Genomic DNA, 25,982 nt, shown 5'->3' with positions numbered 1-25,982 from the left:
TGCATTAGCCTACTGTGGGGAACCTTATCGAATGCCTTGCTGAAATCCATATACACCACATCAACCAGTTTACTCTCATCTACCTGTTTGGTCACCTTGTCAAAGAACTCAATAAGGTTTGTGAGGCACGACCTACCTTTCACAAAACCATGCTGACTATCCCGAATCAAATTATTCTTTTCTAGACGATTATAAATCCTACCTCTTATAACCTTTTCCAACACTTTACCAACAATTGAAGTAAGGCTCACTGGTCTGTAATTACCAGGGTTGTCTCTACTCCCCTTCTTGAACAAGGGAACCACATTTGCTATCCTCCAGTCATCTGGCATATTCCTGTAGACAATGACGAGTTAAAGATGAATGCCAAAGGCTCGGCAATCGCCTCCCTGGCTTCCCAGAGGATCCTAGTATAAATCCCATCCGGCCCAGGGGACTTACCTATCTTCACAATCTGTAGGATTTCTAACACCTCTTCCTTGTGAACCTCAATCCCACCCAGTCTAGTAGCCTGTATCTCAGTATTCTCCTCGACAACATTGTCATTTTCTAGAGTGAATACTGTTGAAAAATATTAATTTAATGCTTCCCCTATCTCCTCTGACTCCACGTACAACTTCCCACTACTAACCTTGATTGGCCCTAATCTTACTCTCATCATTCTTTTATTCCTTATATACCTATAGAAAGCCTTAGGGTTTACTCCGATCCTATCCGCCAACAACTTCTCATGTCTGCTTCTCGCTCTTCTGAGCTCTCTCTTTAGGTCTTTCCTGGCTACCTTGTAACCCTCAAGCGCCCTAACTGAGCCTTCACATCTCATCCTAACATAAGCCGTCTTCTTCCTCTTGACTAGAGATTCCACTTCCTTCATAAGCCACGGCTCCCGCGCTCTACAGCTTCCTCCCTGCCTGACAGGTACATACTTATCTAGGGCACACAGGAGCTTTTCCTTGAATAAGCTCCACATTTCTAATGTGCCCATCCTATGCTTCCTAAATCTTGCCTAATCTCATCGTAATTGCCTTTCCCCCAGCTATAACACTTGCCCAGTGGTATACACCTATCCCTTTCCATCACTAAAGTAAACATAACAGAATTGTGATCGCTATCACCAAAGTGCTCACCTACTTCCAAATCTAACAGCTGGCCAGGCTCATTACCCAGTACCAAATCTACTGTGGCTTCGCCCCTTATTGGCCTGTCTACATACTGTGTCAGGAAGCCCTCCTGCACACACTGGGCAAAAACTGACCCATCTATAGCACTCAAACTATAGTGTTCCCAGTCAATATTTGGAAAGTTGAAGTCCCCCATGACAACTACCCTGTCTCTCTCACTCCTATCGAGAATCATCTTTGCTATCCTTTCCTCTACATATCTGGGACTCTTCGGAGGCCTATAGAAAACTCCCAACAGGGTGACCTCTCCTTTCCTGTTTCTAACCTCAGCCCATACTACTTCAGTTGATGAGTCCCCAAATATAGAATGATGAGTTGCAAAGTAAATCTCTCTCCATTGTATACAAGCCTTTGGAGAGCCTACGTAATGCATCAGCATGACATCTCTGTTTGCCACAGCTCTTATCCATGTGTTACAATTGATTTAGAGTCAAGACATATTGTTATTCGCAATTTAGCCACAGCAGACCCTTACCTGTTATAAACTGGGATGAAGCTGCTAAAAGTCATTTCACTTAACAGCCTTATTTTGAGTATTAAAAGGAACCTTCATGCTGTTGGCCTTGTGTGACATTAAAGGCATTGTCCCAAAATGTGCGAAGCTCTAATATCCACCCAGTTCTTCAGACTTCAACCTTCTGGTGTGATTATATTGCAATGTGAGCGCAATCAGCTTGAGGGCAGTGCAGGATTTCCTGACCCATCAAAGTTTTTTTAGCCATTTGTATTGACTTTCTAATAATATTTCTTTTCCTTTATGAACATTCTTTAGCAGGTATGTATGATGGCAAGCGAATAATAAACAGCTGAAACTGTTTAAAGAGTTTTAGAAGATGTAGTGATACAGTGCATTAAAATACATTTTCCACTTCTAGGACACGTATTAGAATCCAGCCCAAACAGCGTCAGTCTTTTCTGGCTCTTAAGGATCTTAACTAAAGCACCTCTGATAATGTTAAATCATCCCAATAAAACAATGTGATTTTAATATCATTACCTGACTTTTCTCAGTATATTAAAATAAAAAAAAGCCATGACTTAATTGGGTTTCTGACACTCAAAACTTTGAAATACGCTATCTGAACCTTAAACCTTTATTATTCCAGCATATCTCAGTTTCTACCTCCATGTATCCTCATTTCTGTTTGCTAATTGACGTAGCCTCAAACTCTAGGCGAAAGCTGCTGTTTGTATCTGTACTTATCCTGCTGGTCTCTGGCACTGAGGCATCAATTTTGGGCTTCACTGCTAAACTTTCAGAATATTTTTGATTAGATGGGAAGATTCCAGTATCTCTCTGGCAAGAAAGTGCATATTTACTTATTTAGGTTGAGGCAAGATCAGACTCATTATCCCCTCCACTAACTTGGTGCCTTCCATTCATTCACTTTGATGGACTGGCAATGAAAAGTAGTTGGGTTTTGTTTGGGCTAGCTATCTTGAAATTAACTGTAGAAAATTCAGAATGCAATACAATTCGTGCCTAATTTGTATAATATATTTCTTGAAGAATGAAGTGCACCTATTTAGGATCATTGCTTTCCCAAATAAGGGACCATTTAACATTCCAGGCTAATTTTCCTTATCTTCAACAATAAGTTCAAATTCTGCCTACAATAATTCAGCCATAACTCATTCCGTTTAATGCAGAGAATTTTCATTTTTTTTGTTAAACTACTTTATTCCGCACCTTTGCAGAATTTAGCAACTGCAGACTTTTTAAAATGTTGTAATTGGTGTTGATTTGTTCTGCATACTCTTCATGCAGCCGTATGTCTTCACCTTATGTTTTGATATTATAATGTGAGTTGCTTGAAAGTGGCTCAGAGTGAATCATGTAGTTTAACCAGCATCCCTGTAAGTAGTCTGAAGTGAGGAATGTAACCATCCTGATACTTGCATCGTTACATCTGAGGTTACTTGGAGTTAAAATACAGTTTTTAGGAATAAGTAGCTGTGACTATTACTTTTATATCTTGTGAATATTCTTTCTTGCCCTCAATCTTCCCTCCCTGCTTCATATCACCAGCCTGTGATTTCTTGATTTGTCTTATCTTAGTTCTTCACTGAGATCTCTGGGGTTAGATGAGGGATGAACTACCAGTTATACTGAATTCAATGCATTTGAGATGGCTTATAAAATGCTCTTAAGACATAGAGCCATGTGTTTGGTTTATTCCTTTTACAGTTCCTGATATTGAAATCAGCCACTAAAGGCACCATTCCCTGACCAAGAAGACAGCTGAATCATTTCCTCTTTGGCCTCTCTCACCAACTGATCAACGACTGTATTTTTATAGAGGAGCCTAGGTTGTCTCGGCTTCCCAAGCTTGGCATTTCTATTGGGAATTTTCACATCTGTCACTGGACCTTCGACACAAGGCTGCTGGAATCTCAAATTCACACTGTTTCATTAAGATTTCTCCTGAAGTTACAGGAGGAGGTCATGAAAACTCTATGGAAATGTTTCCCTTCATATCATATCCCTTTGTGTTCTAACTTCTCAATTGTGGGAGAGGGAAGCCTTCCATTCATACCTAGTGCAGTAAGTCAGTGCACTGATGTTATGCCACTGATCATATCAAACTGCTTTTTAATCAAATTGAACTATATATTTTCAAATATTCTGTACAATGGCCATACAGTGATTGACTACAAAATAAACAGACGAAAAACGATAGAATAGCCAAACAATATGTTGTGTTTCTTTTTCTCCTTAGGTGAGATTGCAGATTGGGTTATATGCAGTCTTTCTGTGGGACTGGTTTACAGTTTACAATCCAAACCAATTCCTCATTCTCCGGCTGGAAGAACATGCTGCTGACTTGAGAAAGAGCATGCACCGAGTCTTCGATTTCTTGAACTTGGGTATGCTTTCATGTAAAGCTTCATTTTTGTGCTAAAAGCATGAACTAATAAAATATAATTCTAAGTATATTGGTTAATTGCAGTACGCATCATAAAGTGCATTTTGGAAAACTCTAGAGATCAGCAAATCGACAAATGGCTGATGTTTTAACAATAGGATTAAGTCACTTCTAAATGGTTTAGACCTGTTGCTATGTTTACTTCTACAGTGAAGTGAAAATAACGTTCAAGATACTCTGAATATTGATTTGCCTTTGAAAGGGCAGCCTGCCTGAAGGCTGTTGTCTATCTGATTCCCGTTGAGGGCCCCCTTTTTATATAATTTTGCATATTGCAATGAAGCTCTTGCTTTTAGGCACTTGCTTTAAAAGTACCAAACTGCCAGATTGTTAGGCCATTTTTGCCGGTGATTAGTTTCCATGGTACACACCACTTGCTTAGATTTAGCACATGCACACGCCTACACATACACACACATGCATGCGTGTATGCTCTCTATCTTACTGGTTAAAATGGTTTTAACCAGTAATCTGAACTGAGGCTTCAGCTTTTCACCATAAGAATTTAGACGATAGGATGAAGATTTGTATTTTGTGATTACATATGATACTAGGTTCATAAGCACATTAAGTTTACAAAAGAATGGTGACTGCTTTCCAACTCTGTGCCACCGGGCAGCCACCACTACAGGCTCCATCCTGTAGGTAGGACAGTTTCAAGGTTGTGTCTGAGACAATGTCTGTAAGATATGATTCCATGGGTTTGTCTGTACAAGCCTGCCTCTTCGGATTTTGACACAGGCCCCTAGATGTTAGGAAGGAAGACTTTGTAGGATTAATGGGGCTAAGTTTGCCATTGTAATTTCTAAGTCCAAATAAACACTAGATGTTCTGTCTGGTTTCATTCTTTTGTTTAGACTTTGTAGTGATTTTGATAAGCTGAGTGGCTGGGTTGGCCACTTCAAATGGCAGCAAAGTATCAACTACATTGCTGTGAGTCTGGAGTCACGTGGGCCAAACCAGAAAAGTATGGCAAATTTCCTTCCCTACAGGATATTAGTGAACCAGATATATTTTTACAGCAATCAGCAATGGTTATGTGGTCACCGTTTATTTTTATCTTTAACTTAAATTTCATATTTACTATGGTGGAATTTGAATGCCCGACCACAAAACAATAGCCTGTTGATCCAGATTACTGGATTCCCTAATTCCCCTGACAAGCTTCTAGCGAGCTGCCGCCTTGAATGGATGCAGTACATGTGATATATAGATAACCTCAGCATACTGTTAAGGGAAGAGTTCCGGGATTTCAATGCTATGATAATTAAGCAGTGATATAGTTTAATATTTGAATGGTGCAGTATGAAGAGGAACTAGCAGGAGGTGGTGTCCTAAGCATTGACTGCCCTTGTTACTCTAGGTGGTAGAAATGATAGTGTTGTAAGATGCTGTTGTGCGTTTTTAGATTATATGTTGTACTGCCACCATGCCACTGCCTCCCAAGGTGTTGGTGGTGGAGGAGTCAGTGATGGTACTGATGTTAAAGGTTTAAGGAGATGGCTAAGTGTTCTCTTGTTGGTCATTGTTTGGAATTTGGGCAGCAAAAATGTTATTTGCCATTTATTTGCCCAAGCCTGAATGTTGTCCGGGTCTTGCTGCATGTAGACATGGACTGCTTCAATACATGAAGATGGCAAATGGTGCCAAACACTATGCAATCTTCAGTGAACACCCTTACTTTGAATCTTACATTGGAGAGAAGTCATTTCTGGAACAGCTGAAGGTAATTTGGGCTAGGACACTACTCTGAAGAATCGAGGCCTGGGTTCAAGTCCTAACTGCTCTGGAGGTGTGTTTTGGATCTCTGAAGAGGTTGATTAGAAAATATCTACCCTGAAGAACTCCTGCAGCAATGTTCTGGGACTAGACGTCTAATCATTTCAATGTGGGTTATAGGTCAACAGGGGATAACTGTAATTGAGTAATTGATTATACATGATTCAACCAAACTACAGAAAAGAGTTAGGGGGCTGAATGATCTACTGCTTTCCTTCTGTCCCTAATAGGGTCGCTCCATTTGTTATAAATCAAATAAGGCAGTCAAATTAAAGTAAAAACCAAAAGAACTGCAGATGCTGAATATCAGGAACAAAAACAGTTAATGGAAAAGCTCAGCAGGTCTGGCAACATCTGTGAAACAAAAAATCAGAGTTAACATTTTGGGTCAGATTCTGAGGAAGGGTCACTGGACCCGAAACATTAACTCTGATTTTTTTTCTTCACAGATGCTGCCAGGCCTGCTGAGCTGTTCCAGCAACTTTGTTTTTGCTGCAGTCAAATTAAAGTACTGCCCCAGTAATACTCCAAAGATGCGCCTGGGGTGAAGGAAGAAGAAGGATCCAAATTCTGAGACATTTTACCTGAACAATCGTGTACTTTCTGTTCATTTGTAGTCTTATTTATGGTAGTGCTATCAGGGAACATGGAAACCCAATATCTGAAGGCATTCAAATTGGACAAAGTCAGAGCAATACATCTGATTTAATGACACTTTAGCAAACTATTTTTCTGAATATTATGATGGAGAGGCACAAATCTAAGTTCTGGTTATCAGTACTGTTCACTTATTTTAGAGTTAGCTTTCTTTATTTCAGATATTGAGAGCCTGGTGTTATGGCTTCCAATCCTAAATCAAGAAAAAATAGGAATATTATTAATAATTAGCACCAGACCCTAAGCCTCCGTTATTCTGAATGTTAATTTGATTGGATTAACTGAATTCACAAGTGGGTCAAATGATAATTTCATTTTGATAACATGCTTATTAATTAGTTTCCTCTTGACAATAAATTCACAATAAGTACCATTGAGTCCGAGAATCAAGCTAAAATTTGTTACACGGGCTCACAGAAATTCCAGCCTTTCATTGAACCAGTTTTCCAGTTTTAATTGAATTTGCTCAGCAGCTTTTTTTTTAACAAGGACACTGAAGAGGTATCCAATGCAAACAGGAATATATATAAAACTGAATTATGAACTAATAATGCAGTATTTAAAAAAATGAATTTTATCAAGCACCGGAAGCCTATGCTTCAGATGAATCGGTAATTACATGGGTATTTTTAAATCATTGGCAGTTTAGGTCTCTGATTAATGAGTACTGAATGACTAGGTATTAGTTAAAGAACTGACTGTCAAGTAACCGCACTGAGCCATGTTATTTAATTCAAAAGAAATCGCTTTCCTTCTTCATTTGTCACTCAGTTTGTCAATACAAATGAACAACCAAATGTATTTTCTCTCTTACTTAAAATCATGGCAGGATCGGGGCAAAAATAAAAAGACAATGCATAGATAGAAAAGGAAAGAGATGTCAAATTGAGCAAGAAAAAGCTGAGGTTGTTGTGTTAGTATTGAACTTGTTTTTCCCTAAAGTACTACTGTTGCTTTTCAACAGGAAGTTTGACTGATCAACAGGAGGCAGCCGTCATTAACAATCCTGCATCAAATACCAGGCGTCCCAAAGACAAAAGCCTTGGACCTATGTTGTCAAAAACCAGGGAGCTTCTCAAGGATTTCTATGGGCCATTCAATGAAAAGCTGGCTTTGTTACTTAATGATGATTCCTTCTTATGGGAGCAATAGCGACCAAATTCATAAAATTGTAAAATATCAAATGTTTTATATGCTTTCTTCACTTTTGTGGAATGTTCAACAAAACATTGATTTTCAAGTTCAAAAGTTATTTTTTTAAGTTTATTTTTAAACTTTTAACTGAAGACTTGTCCAAAATTCAGTAGAAGGCGTGCCTGAACTTTAACCATAATTATAAAGGTGAACATTATCTGTATGTCCTCATGTAACTTGCTGTGGAGTACGTAGATTTACAATACTTGACACTGTGACCATCATACAAGAGTCCTGAGCTTGTGTAAACATTTTTTTAACAGAACGTAATTCGTCATGTGGTTTTAAATATTTTGTAGGGTTTTCAATTATGCATATGTACTTGGTAACAATGAAATCTTTACAGAATATGTTTAAATATTGCTATCGAACATACATAAGAGATTTCAATAACAGTGCCTACTTTAGTCTTCCGGGAATTCATATGCCATAATTATGGTTTAGTGGTGGATGCAAGAGCTACTATTTTTAACTTATTTTTATTGCTTCCCTCTCTGTTGGTTTATGTGGTGGAGTGAAAGAGAAATGTCTCGGACAATTGTGCTGATTGAGTTCTACAAAATCCATTATCTTTGTTTCCCATCAGTTAAGAACAGTTACAGAATTTGTTCTGTGTTCTCAAACAAAAATCAGTTGGCCATAGTTTATTTGTTTCTAGGCAAAAGTATGACTGGTGAAATGTTAATTCTTTCTTCCACAAATAGAATTGGACAAAACTGTATTTTCGAGGTCCATGTGCACAGCAAACCTATATTTTTGTGTAACACTCCGGTCACTGTTATAAACAGAAGTTTGCACTGCATATTTGCAATGAATCTATGCTTGATTTTACTGGGAATTGCTTTTCAGTCCACGGTCATACCATTTGCATTTGTCATCAACTATGTTAGGAAAGTTTGTGTAGCAGTGCCCTCTATTGTCAAGTGGTTTATAAGTTGAACATTCGGTTTAAATGAACAAATACAGGTTCAAAGAATCTCAAACGCATGTTTGTGATAGTGGACATTACATTTATCTGAAATGATAAAACTTCAGTACAACAAAGGTTTTCAAAGTTTATCGTGTAAACTGCATCAGGAAGAATGTGGTTTAACTGGTTGAAACTCCTTGGGCGCACTCAGCAATAAAGACCATTAATTTGCCAAATGCTGAAAGGACTTTATACTTTTGAGAATGCTAATATTTTTCTGAATTATCTTTTACACTCAGGATGAATAGGGTAATTTGACTTTTGCTACCCAGCCAATTACTCCAACATCAGGCATTATTGCATGGTTTTACAAAATAAAGCCAGTTTACACTATATCTCAGCAATAGGTCACAACCTGCAGGACCATTGGCCTTTGTTTTTATGCCTGTTTAATATCCTGTTTTTCACTTTCTTGGTGTTCTGTTTTAATAAAAAGAGAAAACAAATGCAAAATATTTGAACCTTTCCAAAAGCATTTGGCTAAATCCAGAAAGAAACAGCATTTTTATGAACTAACTATCTTAAAATCTCAATTTAAACACAGTTTAATGTGTATGGCCTAGCCAAACATTAACTTCCAATGATTATGGATAGTACTTAAATGGATCTTACAAATTTTTGCTAGACTTCTGGATAATTTTTTTCAAACAAATCATTCCTGAAAGGTTTATTGTAATTCAATCACTCACCTACCATTATGATGGGATAATAAATTGAAAAATTATGAACAGAGGTGCAGTTGTGATCTTGCTTTCAATGAGAAATGGTCTTGGTGAATTGAATCAGCCTATGATTTTGAACCTGAGGGCCTCAATGGTAACTTTATTGCATTGTCCTTGCAATATCCTGGTATTTTACTTCACCATTTTCCAACTGTGTGAAATGGGTATTCACATCTAGGTATTGGAGAGGAGTAGCTGTTAAGGGTGGGGAATAAGATTAGCAAAGTTATTTTCAGGCTACATTTGAATGCTTTTTTTTAAAAGAAGAGATTATTTCCTAATTGTGAAATTGGGTAGATGTCTTGCGCCAATATTTTGGAATTGTTGGGATATTAGTTTTTATATTCATTCATGGGATATGGATGTAACCAGCATTTATTGCCCATCCTTAATTGCTCTTTGAACTGAATGGCTTGCTAAGGCCACTTCAGAGTCAAGCAAATTGCAATGGGTCTTGGCTCACATAGGCCGTATCAGGTAAAGATGAATGATTTACTTCTTTTTAAGGGCAAGAGTGAACCAGATGGAGTTTTGTGACATGTTAACTTTTAATTCCCAATTTTTAAAATTCAGTACAAATTTCATCATCTGTCGCAATTCAAAACAATATCTACAGAGCATTATCATGGATCTCTGGACTACCAGTCGAGAGACACCATGACCTTCCCATAATAATACATCGTATCTGTGGTATTGAGCTTTTGGAACAGTTACACCATTTCTTCAAAAAAAAACAACAAATACATATTAAATTTGCCAGAAACTGATCTATTACTAACCTCTTATCCTAATTTGCAGGCAAAAGTACTGCTTCCTAGCAATGGCTATGCAGAGGTGGTTATAAAGTTGACAATAACTCTACAGGATTCTACAACCTGTGGAGTGTGTTGCAGTGAGCAAATACCATAGGACTGGTGATGTCATTGTGATCAGATGTAATACCCTCGATATCAACACTATTTCATCAGTCATTGCTGCATCATTCCATCACTCAGTTGACCATGGGTTTCCTACCTCCACATTTTACTGTAGCAGCCACTGAGTTTTCAGCAGGTTTTTTTTAAGAACTGAAATAACTTTTCAAATTCTAAGATGTATATTAAAGAATATTGGCTTTTCCTAAAATCTGCCACAATTTTTATTCTTGTTTCAGGGCTGCTTGCCCTACCCCTCCCTATGAGCCCCAAGTATTGTTCTCAATATTGATTAAAAACTAAAAGAGGAAATATTGAGATAGTTAAGAACCATTACATTATACTCAGCAGTTTTAAAACCTTGCAAGCATGCAATGTATATGTAACCACAATCACTAACCCACAAAATGTGCTTATGATACTCAGCGCTGTGAAAACCACTGCACTCCAATCCACTTCTTGCATAATTTCAAAACACGCCAACATTTCCTCTTCATTTTGATGTAATTGACCACATTCTGTTATCACAAATTTTGTCAATTGTCCGGCCTACTTTTCTACAATAAGCATGCTGAACCTGAATCTGTTAACCATGAAATAAACTCTGATGGAATGCAAGATAATAAGTATGTTTGCCTGAACAACAAATTGGCTCATTAATTTGTTTTCCTGTTTAAATACATGTGAAAGCACTATTTATTATGCATTTATGTTACTCCAACGTGATACCCTTTAATTCTGCTTTCAGAACTGACTCAGTTCTACTGAGTCTTTCTACAATTTTGCTTAATCATCTGCTTAAGAGCAAGGATGCCATATTGTAAAATGCCCTCGCACATAGAAGTTGAATGTTATGTCATTATGTGAAAATTCTGTTGGTGTCACTAATTACTGTGAACTGATATTAATAATTGGGCAATATTTACATCAATTTCAAGAAGTCAGTTAATTACAAATTGTGATTGTTTATTGAAGGTGCAAATCAGCTATGTTGGTGAACTATTCAGCCAGATTTCCTTATCAATCATGGAACTAGGTGTATGAAATCTTTGTTGCAATATTACAGTAAGCACTGAGCTGAACGACAGAAGGTCTGCGAATTAGATTATACAATAAATAAAAAATTGGAAGTGCTGGAGAAACTCTCAAGAAGCACTCTCGGGAAGGAGTCAAAGTTTCAAGTCTGATATGGCTTCTTCAGATGTGAAAGGGATTGGAAATGGTGGTATTATATTTTTGACAAAGGCAGAGAAGGAGCAAGTGAACAGATTTTTTGGAGGCCCAGTACCAAAGAGATGTTTCTAACTGGGGATGAAAGATAGTGAGAAATGCAAGCAGGATATACATTAAGGGTGAAAATGGATTCTCTCTGTTGATAACAGGGTAAATTATATAAGCGAGACAAGGGTAATTAAGAAGGAGAAAGGCACGTTTGCCCTTATCAGTTTATCTAGTGTTGAAATGCAAAACACCATTTCATCTCTTTCTAAGAGTGGAAGCATTTCCTTTTTGGAGTATAAATGTAAACTAAAATGGACTGTTATATTTCAGAAATAACAGGAGAGATTTGCAACTTTGTAAAATGAGTTAATAAAGCAGTGAGGGGGATATATGGAGATGGAAACATGCTAAGAGTCTTGGAGTTCACAAAAGACCAGCAGATGTCAGCCCTCCCATTGGTTGGGCTGCAGTTTGCTAAGAATCTGCAAATGCAGGGCAACCTGTGCCTGTATATACTTTTAAAAGCAGTGAACATCAGAAACTGGTTCTTCCTTAGCTTGAGTGTGAGTAGTCTGAACTCACGTTTTTAACAGTGGACCAGCTTGTTGAGCTGATACAAATAAAGTTATATTTCTTACCTTGAGGACTACAGCATTCCTAAGAATTTGTAGACTAGCGGACCGAATCATAGAGATGTACAGCATGGAAACAGACCCTTCGATCCAAGTTGTCCATGCTGACTAGAGATCCTAAATTAATTTTGCCCCAATTTCCAGCATTTGGCCTATATTTTTCTAAACCCTTTCATTCACATTCCCATCCAGATATCTTTTAAATGTAGTTGCACCAGTTTGTTCCATACATACATACATACATACATACACACAGAGGTGTGGAAAAATTGCCCTTTAAATCTTTCCCCTCTCACTTTCAACCTATGGCCTCTGGCTCTGGACACCCCTACCCCAGGGAAAAGATATTGGCTGTTCACCCTATACATGCCCCTCATGAATTCTTCTGGTTGCAGTGCTGCTGCAACCTTCATTGGCTAGGTAGGTCTAGCTATAGGCATTCTGACTACAGTGTCATGGAAATGCCAGACTTTTTTTCTTGCATTTGTTTGACCTTCTTGACATAGGAACTTAGAAGCCAGGAGCAAGAGCATGCCGCTCAGCCCTCTTATTGCTGTAATGTTTGGGAAAATAAGAAGTGCTTGCTCTCATAAAGAATGGTAAAGGCTGGTAAGGGGCAACAGTCAGTCTGGTTTCACCAGTAACTGTGGTCATTGGCCAAGAAGGTGCAGAAAATTGATTGACAGAGCATAAATTTCCAGCCCCAATCAAGGAATATCAAATGGAGTTGGGGGAGGGGGAGTGGAAAGACAGCCTGAGAGAATGAGCCACCGCCTTCGGTGAAGACAAAGAGTCTCCCTTCTTCAGCCCGAGGAAAGAATGAAGATTTGAAGCTATCAAAAGTGTAGAACATGAGGGATAAGCCAGCACTCCAAAGCCCCTGCTTCTGCTACCTCATGCTTTGGGATTGGGCAAGTGTATTGCTCTGTCATAGTTCAATAGTTTCCTTTCTTTGTCCAATTATTCATTATATCTAAACTACTGCTTAACAAATGGAATAAACATTCTTGAAAATTGTTTACAAATGACTGACTGCCAATATTAGGTAACTATGATCGTGAACCTCCTAATACCAACGCATGGAGATGCAGTTTCCTACCACTGACTCCACCAATATCTTTTGCAGTTGGTTGGAGATGACTAGGTAAGATTTTGTTCTGGAGCAGGAGTTTGTGGATCAGCTCCTAATCATTGGCCTGCATGTCTACCTATCTTGGCCCTGTCATTCTCTGTTTCTCAAGTTGTATTCTTATTGAAAGGTGTTGGAGTTTTAAAATTTCTCTGCGAGTTATTTCATGGAACTTTTCATAATTGGCTTCTGTCTAAAGTAACCATATCAATTGGTCTAAGATGTTCAAGGATGTTACCAGTGTTGGAAGGTTTGAGCTATAGGGAGAAGCTGAATACACTGCGGCTATTTACCCTGGAGCGTCGGAGGCTGAAGGGTGATCTTATACAGGTTTATAAAATTGCGAGGGGCATGGATAGGGAAAATAGACAAGATCTTTTCCCCAAGATGGGAGAGTCCAAAACTAGAGGACATAGGTTTAATGTGAGAGGGGAAAGACTTAAAAGGAAACTAAGGGCAATCTTTTCTTGGAGAGGATGATGCAGGTCTGGAATGAGCTGACAGTGGATGTGGGGAAGGCTAGTAAAATTGCAACATTTAAAATGTATCTCAATGCGTATATTAATAGGAAGGGTTTGGAGGGATTTTAGCCAAAAACTGCCAAATGGGACTAGGTTTATTTCGGATGTCCGGTCAGCATGGATGAATTGGACCAAAGGGCCTGTTTCCGTGCTGTACATCTCTCTGATCTATAATTTCTCCTGGCTGTGTCCTGCGGATGTACAATATTTGACAGTATGTCTCAAGTGTTAATTGACATGCAATTTTTTTTATAGCTTCGTAATCAATGACACTTTCTCAGGCAAGGAGTAAATCTTGCATGTTTTCCCCTAGAGCTTGCTTTGCAGTAACGAGGGCCAACTTATGACTGATTATTCACCCTCACCCTCAACAACTTCTCTTTCGATTCCTCCCACTTCCTACAGACAAAGGGGGTGGCCATGGGCCCCAGCTATGCCTGCCTCTTTGTAGGTTACATGGAACAGTCCCTCTTCCGTACCTACACAGGCCCCAAACCCCACCTCTTCCTCAGTTACATTGATGACTGTATCGGCGCCGCCTCTTGCTCCCCAGAGGAGCTCGAACAGTTCATCCACTTCACCAACACCTTCCACCCCAACCTTCAGTTCACCTGGGCCATCTCCAACACATCCCTCACCCTCCTGGACCTCTCAGTCTCCATCTCAGGCAACCAGCTTGTAACTGATGTCCATTTCAAGCCCATCGACTCCCACAGCTACCTAGAATACGCCTCCTCCCACCCACCCTCCTGCAAAAATTCGATTCCCTATTCCCAATTTCTCCGCATCCGCCACATCTGCTTCCACGATGAGGCATTCCACTCCCGCACGTCCCATATGTCCAAGTTCTTTAAGGACCGCAACTTTTCCCCCACAGTGGTCGAGAATGCCCTTGACTGCGTCTCCCACATTTCCCGCAACACATCCCTCACACCCCGCCCCTGCCACAACCGCCCAAAGAGGATCCCCCTCGTTCTTACACACCACCCCACCAACCTCCGGATACAACGCATCATCCTCCGACACTTCCGCCATCTACAATCCGACCCCACTACCCAAGACATTTTTCCATCCCCACCCTTTTCTGCTTTCTGGAGAGATCACTCTCTCCGTGACTCCCTTGTTCGCTCCACACTGCCCTCCAACCCCACCACACCCGGCACCTTCCCCTGCAACCACAGGAAATGCTACACTTGCCCCCACACCTCCTCCCTCACCTCCATCCCAGGCCCCAAGATGACTTTCCATATTAAGCAGAGGTTCACCTGCACATCTGCCAATGTGGTATACTGCATCCATTGTACCCGGTGTGGCTTCCTCTACATTGGGGAAACCAAGCGGAGGCTTGGGGACCGCTTTGCAGAACACCTCCACTCAGTTCGCAATAAACAACTGCACCTCCCAGTCGCAAACCATTTCCACTCCCCCTCCCATTCTTTAGATGACATGTCCATCATGGGCCTCCTGCAGTGCCACCCGAAGGTTGCAGGAACAGCAACTTATATTCCGCTTGGGAACCCTGCAGCCCAATGGTATCAATGTGGACTTCACCAGCTTCAAAATCTCCCTTTTTCCACCGCATCCCAAAACCAGCCCAGTTCGTCCCCTCCCCCCACTGCATCACACAACCAGCCCAGCTCATCCCCTCCACCCACTGCATCCCAAAACCAGCCCAGCCTGTCTCTGCCTCCCTAACCTGTTCTTCTTCTCACCCATCCCTTCCTCCCACCCCAAGCCGCACCTCCATCTCCTACCTACTAACCTCATCCCACCTCCTTGACCTGTCCGTCTTCCCTGGACTGACCTATCCCCTCCCTACCGCCCCACCTATACTCTCCTCTCCACCTATCTTCTTTTCTCTCCATCTTCGGTCCGCCTCCCCCTCTCTCCCTATTTATTCCAGAACCCTCACCCCATCCCCTTCTCTGATGAAGGGTCTAGGCCCGAAACATCAGCTTTTGTGTTCCTGAGATGCTGCTTGGCCTGCTTTGTTCATCCAGCCTCACATTTTATTATCTTGGATTCTCTAGCATCTGCAGTTCCCATTATCTATGACTGATTACTTAACTGCTTTTCTCATCTACTTGAAAGACATAATCAAAGCTTCTATCTCTGCCTTCTGAAACATAAGAATTAAATGAATGAACCACGTTGCCCTCATTCTCACTTTTGAGCTGTTAGCACCTTCATTGCCACAGCAGGGGTCCTATTCCTCACCTTGAAGTGACTTAATTCAAACTCTGCAGAGATAGTAGGAACTGTCAATGCTGGAGAATCTGAGATAACACGGTGTGAAGTTCGATGAAAACAGCAGGCCATGCAGCACCAGAGGAGCAGGAAAGTTGATGTTTCAAGTCAAGACCCTTCTTCAGAAATGGGGGAGGGGAAGGACTTGACCTGTCCGTCCTCCCTGGACCGATCTATCCCCTCCCTAACTCCTCACCTACATTCACCTTCACTGGCTCTAACCCCACCTCTTTGACCTGTCTCCTCTCACCATATCTTCTCCTTTATCCATCTTCTATCCGCCTCCCCCTCTCTCCCTATTCATTTTAGAATCCCCTTTCCCTCCCCAATTTCTGAAGAAGGGTCCTGACCCAAAACATCAAGCTTTCCTGCTCCTCTGATGCTGGTTGGCCTGCTAGGTTTTTGTCTTATTTACTAATAGCTAGTTTGGCCTGACAGAGCTCATAGCTGAAATTCCGATTCGTTTTTACAATAACATTTTGAAACAAATTATTCTTGAGACTAAAACATTTATTCCACATTAATGTTTTTGCCTCATTTGTCCACCACTTTGTCCATGAATTCCATTGAATGACTGATATTTCCATTTGAAAACCAATGTCGTTCAATATAATAAATATATATTAATTCATGATTAACTCATACAACACATATATAATACATATATTTTTTGTGATAATATTCCTCACCGAATTGTTGAATGATTTTCTCCTTTTTTCCTGAGAGTATTAACTACATTCCAGGACATAAATCTGTGGGCATTGCTGGAGATCAATGATCTTGAAGGAGATGTGGCACTGTGTTTGCATGCTTCTCAGCTTTGAGAAGCTTCATTGTGTCCCCACTCTGTCAATTAGCAGAGATCACTGAACAGTGACAAGGAGGAGAAAACAGATTTTCTTTTCTCCTCCTTCTATAATGAAGCCTAATAGAGGTCAACATTTGCAACCTAACCACTGTTCTGGCAGAGATCAGCTAGCTCCTCACAAACTGGGTAGAACTTGAGCACTTGCACTACCTGCTTCAGATATTCAGATGAGGGTGAGGATGCTTCATCCAGTAGAAGACCATGGATATCACCATTCCTCATTGCGGGTAGAATAATGGTATCTTCTGTTCTTTGGGCTGTATACTCAAGATTAGCATAAAGAAATGAGGGAATCATCTCGAATAATGTGGTCTATTGGTTCACTTCCTTCAAAAGAGTTGTACAAAGTGTGGATTATTGATGAATGTCTCAACGGAACTTGTTCCTTGCACTGTAAAATTTGCTGTTAGGAATGAACAGCACTACACCCATTGTAGCCCACTGCAGCCTGTCTGGTATAGGCATACCTGAACACAGAAAATATTAGTCACAACCTTGTACTGTGGCTCAGGAGGAGTGTCAATTAAATGCAAAGTTTTCCTCAATTGTTAAGGTTGATAAAATAGATATGACTTTATCATTGATTGATGTCTTTATTAATGACAAGCCATCAGATTGATATACATGCTTTGTTTCCTTTCTGTGCCCATGTAAACTGCATATATATAGCCCACCATGTCTTGCTGGAGAGCTTGTGGAATTATGACCTGTTTTCCTTTGAAGATTATATTCTTAGAGAATCTTAATTCATCCATAATGAACAGGATGAGTGTACTAACAGGGGGACCTGTTAGATGCGTTCAGGCTCCCCATTGCTGATGGTTCTCTTCAGCTGTTGCAGTTGACCATCAGCTGGTATAGCTCCCTGGAGCTGATCATCTCAACTGTAACCAAGCTGTACAAGATTGATATTGCAACTTGGATCCTTTGTTGCAACTTATAGATTTGTTATTTTGTCATAAAATGTATATGCATGCGTATGTAGATTGATAGACGATCTGTTTATTTCAACAATTTACAAAGTTTCAGGTGTCCATACCAATGGTCTATATTGGCATTTAAGATCGATGGTGCCACAGCATGGGATAACAAACCCATTGTTAAGTGATCAACTTAACTTAACTTAACTTGTGTGAATTGTGTCAGTTTCTCTAGTATATTTTATGAGATGCATAAATGGTGATTTTGGCATATGGTGCATACTGTCCATTCCCTTTGGGATAATCATTTGGAATTGAGGTAAACATTTCAGATTTTCTGACAAATCTATGATGTTATTTATCAAATTTGACACACGTACTATCTGACTGGTGTTTGTAAACATTTGGAGAAACTCAGTGCACCACTTGTCAGAAGCAGGAAAGATGAACTAAGATCCTCCTGATGTTAAGATGTTCCTCACTAGGTTTTTTTACAATTCTATCGCAAATCTCACCATAGCTCACATCATTCAGACCCATAAAAGATTCTGGCCTTGGTCTGGGTTCTCTGCTTGCTGATGTTGCTGCACATTACACACAATGTTGACTGACTACACTGACTCCATTATACAGAAAGAGTGATTGAAGGGGGATGGATAGCTTTTACTGAAATGTCACATGTCATGTCGGTATCTTAAAGGTACAGGCCTGTCTTGGCTGGAATCTATATCTTGGTATAACATTACCCTGGTTGTTAGTCCATTTTATACTGAGCTCAATTGTCATTTTAAATGGAGATAATGCATGCCTAATTTGATTTTCTTTCTATTTTACAAAATTATGAAGTTAAAATTGTCTCCTTAGAACATTATTGAATTAATGGAAATCAGCTAGTTGATGGTGTTTTTTGGCCCAACTTGTCCATGTCAACCAGATTTCCTAAACTGAACTAATTCCACTTGTCTATATCCTGCTAAACCATTCCTAACATCGTCCTGGTACTAATGGCTTTTAAATGTTGTCATTGAACCTGCTTCTACCACTTCCTCTGGCAATTCCTTCCATACGTGCACCACCCTCTGAATGAAAACGTTGACCCTGAGGTCACTATTAAATCTTTACCCTGTCACCTTAAACACATGCCCTCTAGTTTTGGATTGTTTTACCCTGGGTAAAAATATCTTGCCATTCACCTTATCTATGCTCCTCATGATTTTATAAACCTCCGTAAGGACACACCTCAGCCTCCCATGCTTCATGAAAAATGTCCCAGCCTATCCAGTCTTTCATTATGACTCAAACCTTCTAGTCTTGGTAACATCCTCATGAATATTTTTTGTACCCTTTCCAGTTTAACAGTATCCTTCCTAGAACAGAGTGACAAGAATTGTATGCAGCGCTCCAAATCTGGCCTTACCACTGTCTTGTACAGTGGCAACATGACGTCCCAACTCTTGTCGTCAATGCTTTGACCAGTGAAGGCAAACACACCAACGGCCTTTGTACCTGCTAAAGAAATGAACTACTCCCTTAGCTCAGGCTTTTTCGTATACATTTTTAAACTTCCTTTTTCAACTATTTTTGTGTTTTCAAAAGCTATTAAGGATACTTCTTCAACTAATGCTTCTGGAAGCACTTCCATTTTCTACTGTGCCAGCTTTAACTCTGTCATGGAACGTTGACCTCTGTACTAGAGAATTATGTATTCAAGCCTCATGTGGGTACATGATGTAGGTTGACACTTCAGCATAGTCCTGTCAATGAACAATACTGCACATAAAAGGAAGTGCTATTTTAGGGGCCTACCTGCTATTTTAAATGGACATTGAAAATGTGACAAGAGGAGGATAATAATTCTCCCAGCGTGCTGGCCAACATGAAATTCTTCAATCAGTCATTGATACAACTTGACCTGGTCCTTGATGCAGCAATATGAAGACAAGTGCCAGAGTACTATACTTCCCAATCATTCACTGGTAAATTTCTGTCAAAAATAGCTGCAGACCCCAGAGTAAGTGGAGTCATGAGTCTGAAACATCATAGCCAGTGTTCAATGCACACCCAAGCTGTAGGAGAAAGACATAAAATAGTCATATTATTTTCTTATTCATAAAGGTAAATCTAACTGTTTTGTACCTGCGAATCATATTTTCATGCATTATCCATTTTACCTGAGGTGATGCAGAGTCGTAGAATGCACAAGGAGAACACTCAACTCTCTGAGTCTGTGTCAGCTCGCTGTAAAATCAATTCACCTTGTTCCTCTTCCTTGTCTTTCTCTCGTGATCCTGCAAGTCTTTTCTATTCAGATAACTGTCCAATTCCCTTTTGAAGACCTTGATTAAACCTACCTCCAACACACTGTCAGGCAGCTCATTCCAGATCCTAACCCTACACTGTGTAAAAATGTTTTCTTCCAATCTACACTGCACAGACGCTTCATAATATTGAAATAAATAAATAACAAACAGTGGCAATTCCTTTTATAATAAAGTGTGAGGCTGGATGAACAAAGCAGGCCCAGCAGCACCTCAGGAGCACAAAAGCTGACGTTTCGGGCCTAGACCCTTCATCAGAGAGGGGGATGGGGTGAGGGTTCTGGAATAAATAGGGAGAGGGGGGAGGCGGACCGAAGATGGAGAGAAAAGAAGATAGGTGGAGAGGAGAGTATAGGTGGGGACATAGGGAGGGGATAGGTCAATCCATGGAAGACGGACAGGTCAAGGAGGTGGGATGAGGTTAGTAGGTCGGAAATGGAGGTGCGGCTTGGGGTGGGAGGAAGGGATGGGTGAGAGGAAGAATAGGTTAGGGAGGCAGAGACAGGCTGGCTGGTTTTGGGATGCAGTGGGTGGAGGGGATGAGCTGGGCTGGTTGTGTGATGCAGTGGGAGGAGGGGATGAGCTGGGCTGGTTTTGGGATGTGGTGGGGGAAGGGGAGATTTTGAAGCTGGTGAAGTCCACATTGATACCATTGGACTGCAGGGTTCCCAAGCAGAATAAGAGTTACTGTTCCTGCAACCTTCGGGTGGCATCATTGTGGCACTGCAGGAGGCCCATGATGGACATGTCATCTAAAGAATGGGAGGGGGTGTTAAAATGGTTTGCGACTGGGAGGTGCAGTTGTTTATTGTGAACCGAGTGGAGGTGTTCTGCAAAGCGGTCCCCAAGCCTCAGCTTGGTTTCCCCAATGTAGAGGAAGCCACACCGGGTACAATGGATGCAGTATACCACATTGGCAGATGTGCAGGTGAACCTCTGCTTGATATGGAAAGTCATCTTGGGGCCTGGGATGGAGGTGAGGGAGGAGGTGTGGGGGCAAGTGTAGCATTTCCTGTGGTTGCAGGGGAAGGTGCCGGGTGTGGTGGGGTTGGAGGGCAGTGTGGAGCGAACAAAGGAGTCACGGAGAGAGTGGTCTCTCTGGAAGGCAGACAAGGGTGGGGATGGAAAAATGTCTTGGGTGGTGGGGGTCGGATTGTAGATGGCAGAAGTGTACAAGTCTACAATCCGATCCCACCACCCATCCTCCGACACTTCCGCCGTCTACAGCCTTGGATATAGGCAGTGTGTTCTGGTCTGTAGCCCACTTCCTGTGCCTTGAAAGAAATTCATCCTCTTCTTCTGATGGTAAAGGCATTGAGGCTGTGACATCTACCATGTCCACCTCACATTCTGAGGTTCCTTCAGTGTTAGGTGGAGGGGAAGGTGGGTGGGTTCTGGAACAATCAGAAAAGCTGCCAAGGAGCCAGACATGTTTTGTTCCCTCACCATTTGTGAGTTTGCAGTTTTCGTGTGGTCCATGTGCTTGTTCAGGACAGTCTCTTGAACTTTGTATGCCACAGACCCTGACCTCGAATCGACCATACCTCTTACCCATGTAGGGCCAGTTCCAAGATTTTGGCACCAAACTTCATCTCTTGATGTAAACTGTCTCTCTCACTTACCAGAGTCTTGTGTCTAATATTGGTGTTCCTGATACTGTTTCATCATACCCCCCGGTCTAAGAAGATCACGTTTAACCAGGTGTAGTGTCTTCTCCCCTTTAGCAACCCTGCTGGGGCTATCCCTGCAATTACATGAGAGATGGTCCAATTATCAAAGAGGAACTGGGTCAATTTGGTATTGAGAGAAGATGTAGGCTGTTTCTTTAAGCCTGCCGTCAAAGTTCAGACTGATCTTTCTACCAGACCATTGGACAACGGATGGTATGGATCTGTTCTTCAATGTTGAATGCCTTTCAACTTCAGGAAATATTTGAATTCCTGCTGGTAAATGGTAGCCCGTTGTCAGTGACCAACACTCCTGGAAGCCCATTTATTTCAAAAAGATGCTCACAGCTCTCCATTGTCATCCCTGTGTTTGATAAATGAACTCTATTCACATCCAACTACTTTGAGTGGTCATCCACAAGAACAAACAACATTGAACCCGTGAGAGTTCCAGCATAATTGACATGTAACTAAGTCCAGGGTTTATCTGGCCACTCACTGAATTGGAGGAGCTGCTGGTAATGATTTTGTCACTCTTGGTATTCTGGGTGCTGGCCCACAAATGCGGTTATGTCTGCATCCAATCCTTGCCACTAGGCATAACTTCTTGCCAACATGTTCATTTTGGAAACCCTTGGATGACCGTGGTGGAGCTCAGCCTGTTCCTCTGTTCCTGGCAACAACCTCTGCTCAGGACAATCACGCTTGCCCCCCATAATACAATACCATCCTTTACTGTGACCTGGCCTCACCTAGTCCAGAAAGATTTCATTTCTGGTTGTGATAGCCCTTTTGTTTCCCTCATCACCAGCAGCTGTTTTAATTTTACCAGGACAGGATCTTTCTGCGTTCACAGTCTGATATTGTCAGTGGTGACTGGAAGGATGTCCAGAAAGTTTAAAACCAGAGTGGACTGTTGCAGTGGTGGCACCACTGGTGGTGTATCTGCCAGTGGGAGGTAGATCAAGATATCCATATTTGCTACTTGACCTCCCAGATAGTGTTCTACCTTGCAATTATATGGACTTAGAATGAGAGCCCACTGCTGAATTCAGCCTGAAGCTATTGGTGGCATTGCCATGTCCTCTTTGAGTATCTCGGGGTTTATGGCCTGTTGCTATTATAAATTTACATCCGTAAAGGCACCAAAGATGACTACCAAACTTTCTTTCTGTATCAGGGTGTATTTACACTCTGCATTAGCCAAAGCCTGAAATGCATACGGTATTGGTTGTTCCTCTCCTTCGGGCCACTGGTGAGCCAACACCATTCCAATACCATACGGGGGGGGGGGGGGGGGGGGGGGGGGGGGGGGGGGTGGCGGAATTGCATATCAACATCAGATCTCGCTTGAGATCATGGTGTGCCAACATTTGAGACAATGATAGCTGCTTCTTTACTTCCCTAAAGGCTGTGTCTTGGTGATGACACTATTTCCAAGGCTGACCCTTTTTGAACAGCAGCTGTAAAGGTGCCAAGATGGAGGACAGGTTACGTATGAACTTTCTGTAATAATTTATCAATTCAAGAAAAGATCTAAGCTCCGGTACAGACTTAGGAGACAGGGCACCATTGATCACCCTCATTTAATCTTCCAATGGTGTAACCTGGTCATGCCAATTCTGCAGTCAAAGTAGGTCATTTGGGATGCCTGGAACACACAACTTTTCCTTCTAAAGCATACACCCACCTTGGAGAAATGTCTTAGGACTATATCTAAGTCCTCTAAGTGCCCCTCATTGGTCTTCCCTGGAATTACCACATCATCCAGATAAATGGTGCCCTGGGATGAACCTCATAAAATGTTTTCCATTATTCGCTGAAAATGGCACAGGCTGATGATACCTGAAATGGCAGTCTCATATATTGGTACAAAATCTTAGGGTATTAATTGTAGCATACTTCTAGGACTCCTTAACTAACTACACTTACAAGTATGGATTGCTCATGTCCAGCTTCATGAAGACAGCTCCTCTACCGGCTTTGTGTATAAATCCTCAATGTGAGGGATTGTGTATATATCCAGCTGTAAAAAGCAGTTGACCATTTGCTTAAAATCCCCCCAAAGGTGAACTGACCCATCAGCCTTCGCAGTCAGTATGATCGGTGTTGCCCATTCAACAAACAGGGCTGATTTGATGATTCCCTCTCTTTCCAGCCTCCTGATTTCTGCCTCTACTTTTGTCTGTAAATGGCACTGGGTGGGCCTTGCAGAATTGTTGAGCTGCTTCCTGGTCAACATGCAGGGTGGCCTTGGTTCCTTTGGTAGTCCCTGGGGCTTCCTGAAAAGTATTTAATTACAACTTCACTCAGTCAGCCATTTTCTAATCAAAAAATGTTGAGCCAATCTGGGTGAATCGCTCTCAGCCAATTTCACCCCATCAAGCTTGGGCCTGAGCCCTTGACTATAATCAATGGTAACTGAACTGGCTGCTTCTCATATGAGACTGGAACATAAGTTGTACCCTTAATCTGTAAAAGTTCCCTGGTATGGGTCTCAGTCTAGCTGAGGTCTATTGCAAACTTAGGGGTTTGAATCCAGAGTGAATGTTGTTAAGGACTGGTTCTATAATCACTGAGACAGCGACATCAGTATCAAACTCCATGACAACCAGGGTACCATTTAACTAAACGTTTATTTTGATTGGTTCGGATTTGGATGTTATTGAGAAATTTATCTGTTCCAAGCCAGATATAGATGGCTTTTCCAGGGTGTACATGCTCCCGGATATTGGCCTATGTGTTCTCTTATTCAATTTAAGTTCTGATTTGACTATTTTGCTGTCTTGAGTCTGCATACTGGCAGCAACTGCAATGGATTGCCATCCTGGATCCTGAAAAAAATGTTGACCATTTGGCCAAGGCTTGGCTTTGTTTTGGGGTTTTGCTGTGGGCTGACCTAAAGTCCCTCAGTTTAGGATATATCCTGAGTGAGGACATGCAATTACTTTCACTCAAGTGGTGTTCCCCAAGCTCAGTTGGCCTGGTGAAGGAATCCACTTGCATTGGCATACCCTGTAATTCATATCCTCTATGGGCTGCATTTTTTAATGATAAAGCCAGTGTAGTGCCTGTTTGAAGTCTAGCTGGGCTTTAGCTAGTAGATACTTTTGCATGGTTACATCATTATTCTCACATCCCAAATTGGCTCTCAGCATCTAAATAAGAGTGAAACCAAAGTCACATTTCTCTGTCAGTCATCTTAACCTCATCAAAAATCCTTACATGAATTCCCCTGGTTTTGAATTGCTGTGTAACACCAATAGCATCCCAGAATTAGAGGATCCTTAACTAAATCTGTCAACTCTTAAAAGGTTTCAATATCTTGTGCCTGAGGAATCGTTGAGCTCCTAGTAAAAGCTGTGAGCCCTCAAACTGCCAGGAGAATTACTTGTTGTTTTCATTTGTTCCAATGTCATTTGCATGGAAAAGATAATGCAATCTTTTCACATACTGGCTCAAGTCTTCAATAACAAGATCAAATGAGTCAAGCTTCCTAATTATTGGCATGATAACAGAAACGCTTACCCCAACTCAAAGAAAACTGTTGTGAATGAATTTTTCCAGAGCATTTTTTTCTCTCTCATTGCCAGTGAAATGACTCCTTAGAGGCTCATATCCCATCACCAAATCAGATAGGGCATGTTGTGTGACAATATTGGGTTAGATTCAATATTTTTTCTTCTATCATCAATACCAATGCAATTTTTTTTCTTTAGTTTCCCTAACCCAGAATCAATATTAATTGGTGTGGTCAACAGAATTATATATTTTGGCTTCAAAATATCACTGATTTACTTATACTTTCAATTATGAATGCGAGCAAGTATTAGAACAGTCAAATAATTACTGACTCTGAATTTGCCTGACTTGCTTTCTATTCAGCTGCTTTTGTACCACACTGGGGCAGCATTGTACAACATTTTTTCCACATTGTTAAGTTATTGATGAAGCACTTGTAGTATTAAATCTACATCCTGAGCAAAAATCTTCATTAACTTATATTTCTAAAATGCAAATTGTGTTTAATTAGTGTTCAGAGCTATTGATAAAATTAGAAGTTTATTTTAATGTATGAAGTGATTAAGATTTGCAGAAATATAAAGTGAAGTTGA

The 25,982-nt window shown here is 40.9% G+C and overlaps 1 protein-coding gene across 7 annotated transcripts in view; it reads left to right on the top strand.

Moving 5' to 3' along the window:
- chst15 (carbohydrate (N-acetylgalactosamine 4-sulfate 6-O) sulfotransferase 15) overlaps positions 1–10,936 on the top strand; it is an 85,502-nt gene extending 74,566 nt beyond the window's left edge. For 6 of the 7 annotated variants that reach the window (XM_048551375.2, XM_048551373.2, XM_048551372.2 and 3 more), the window contains 2 exons: positions 3,902–4,049; positions 7,509–10,936. In XM_048551375.2, the coding sequence (XP_048407332.1) occupies positions 3,902–4,049; positions 7,509–7,696 (336 nt within the window). In that variant the 3' untranslated portion in view covers positions 7,697–10,936. Of the gene's footprint in view, positions 1–3,901; positions 4,050–6,336; positions 6,484–7,508 lie in introns of all 7 variants that reach the window. The other variant, XR_007249574.2, reaches the window with a different exon arrangement.
- Positions 10,937–25,982: the final 15,046 nt, after the last annotated feature.

Source organism: Stegostoma tigrinum, chromosome 20 (genome assembly GCF_030684315.1).
Source record: "Stegostoma tigrinum isolate sSteTig4 chromosome 20, sSteTig4.hap1, whole genome shotgun sequence".
Classification (NCBI taxonomy): domain Eukaryota; kingdom Metazoa; phylum Chordata; class Chondrichthyes; order Orectolobiformes; family Stegostomatidae; genus Stegostoma; species Stegostoma tigrinum.
This window is presented reverse-complemented; position numbering and strand designations above follow the sequence as displayed.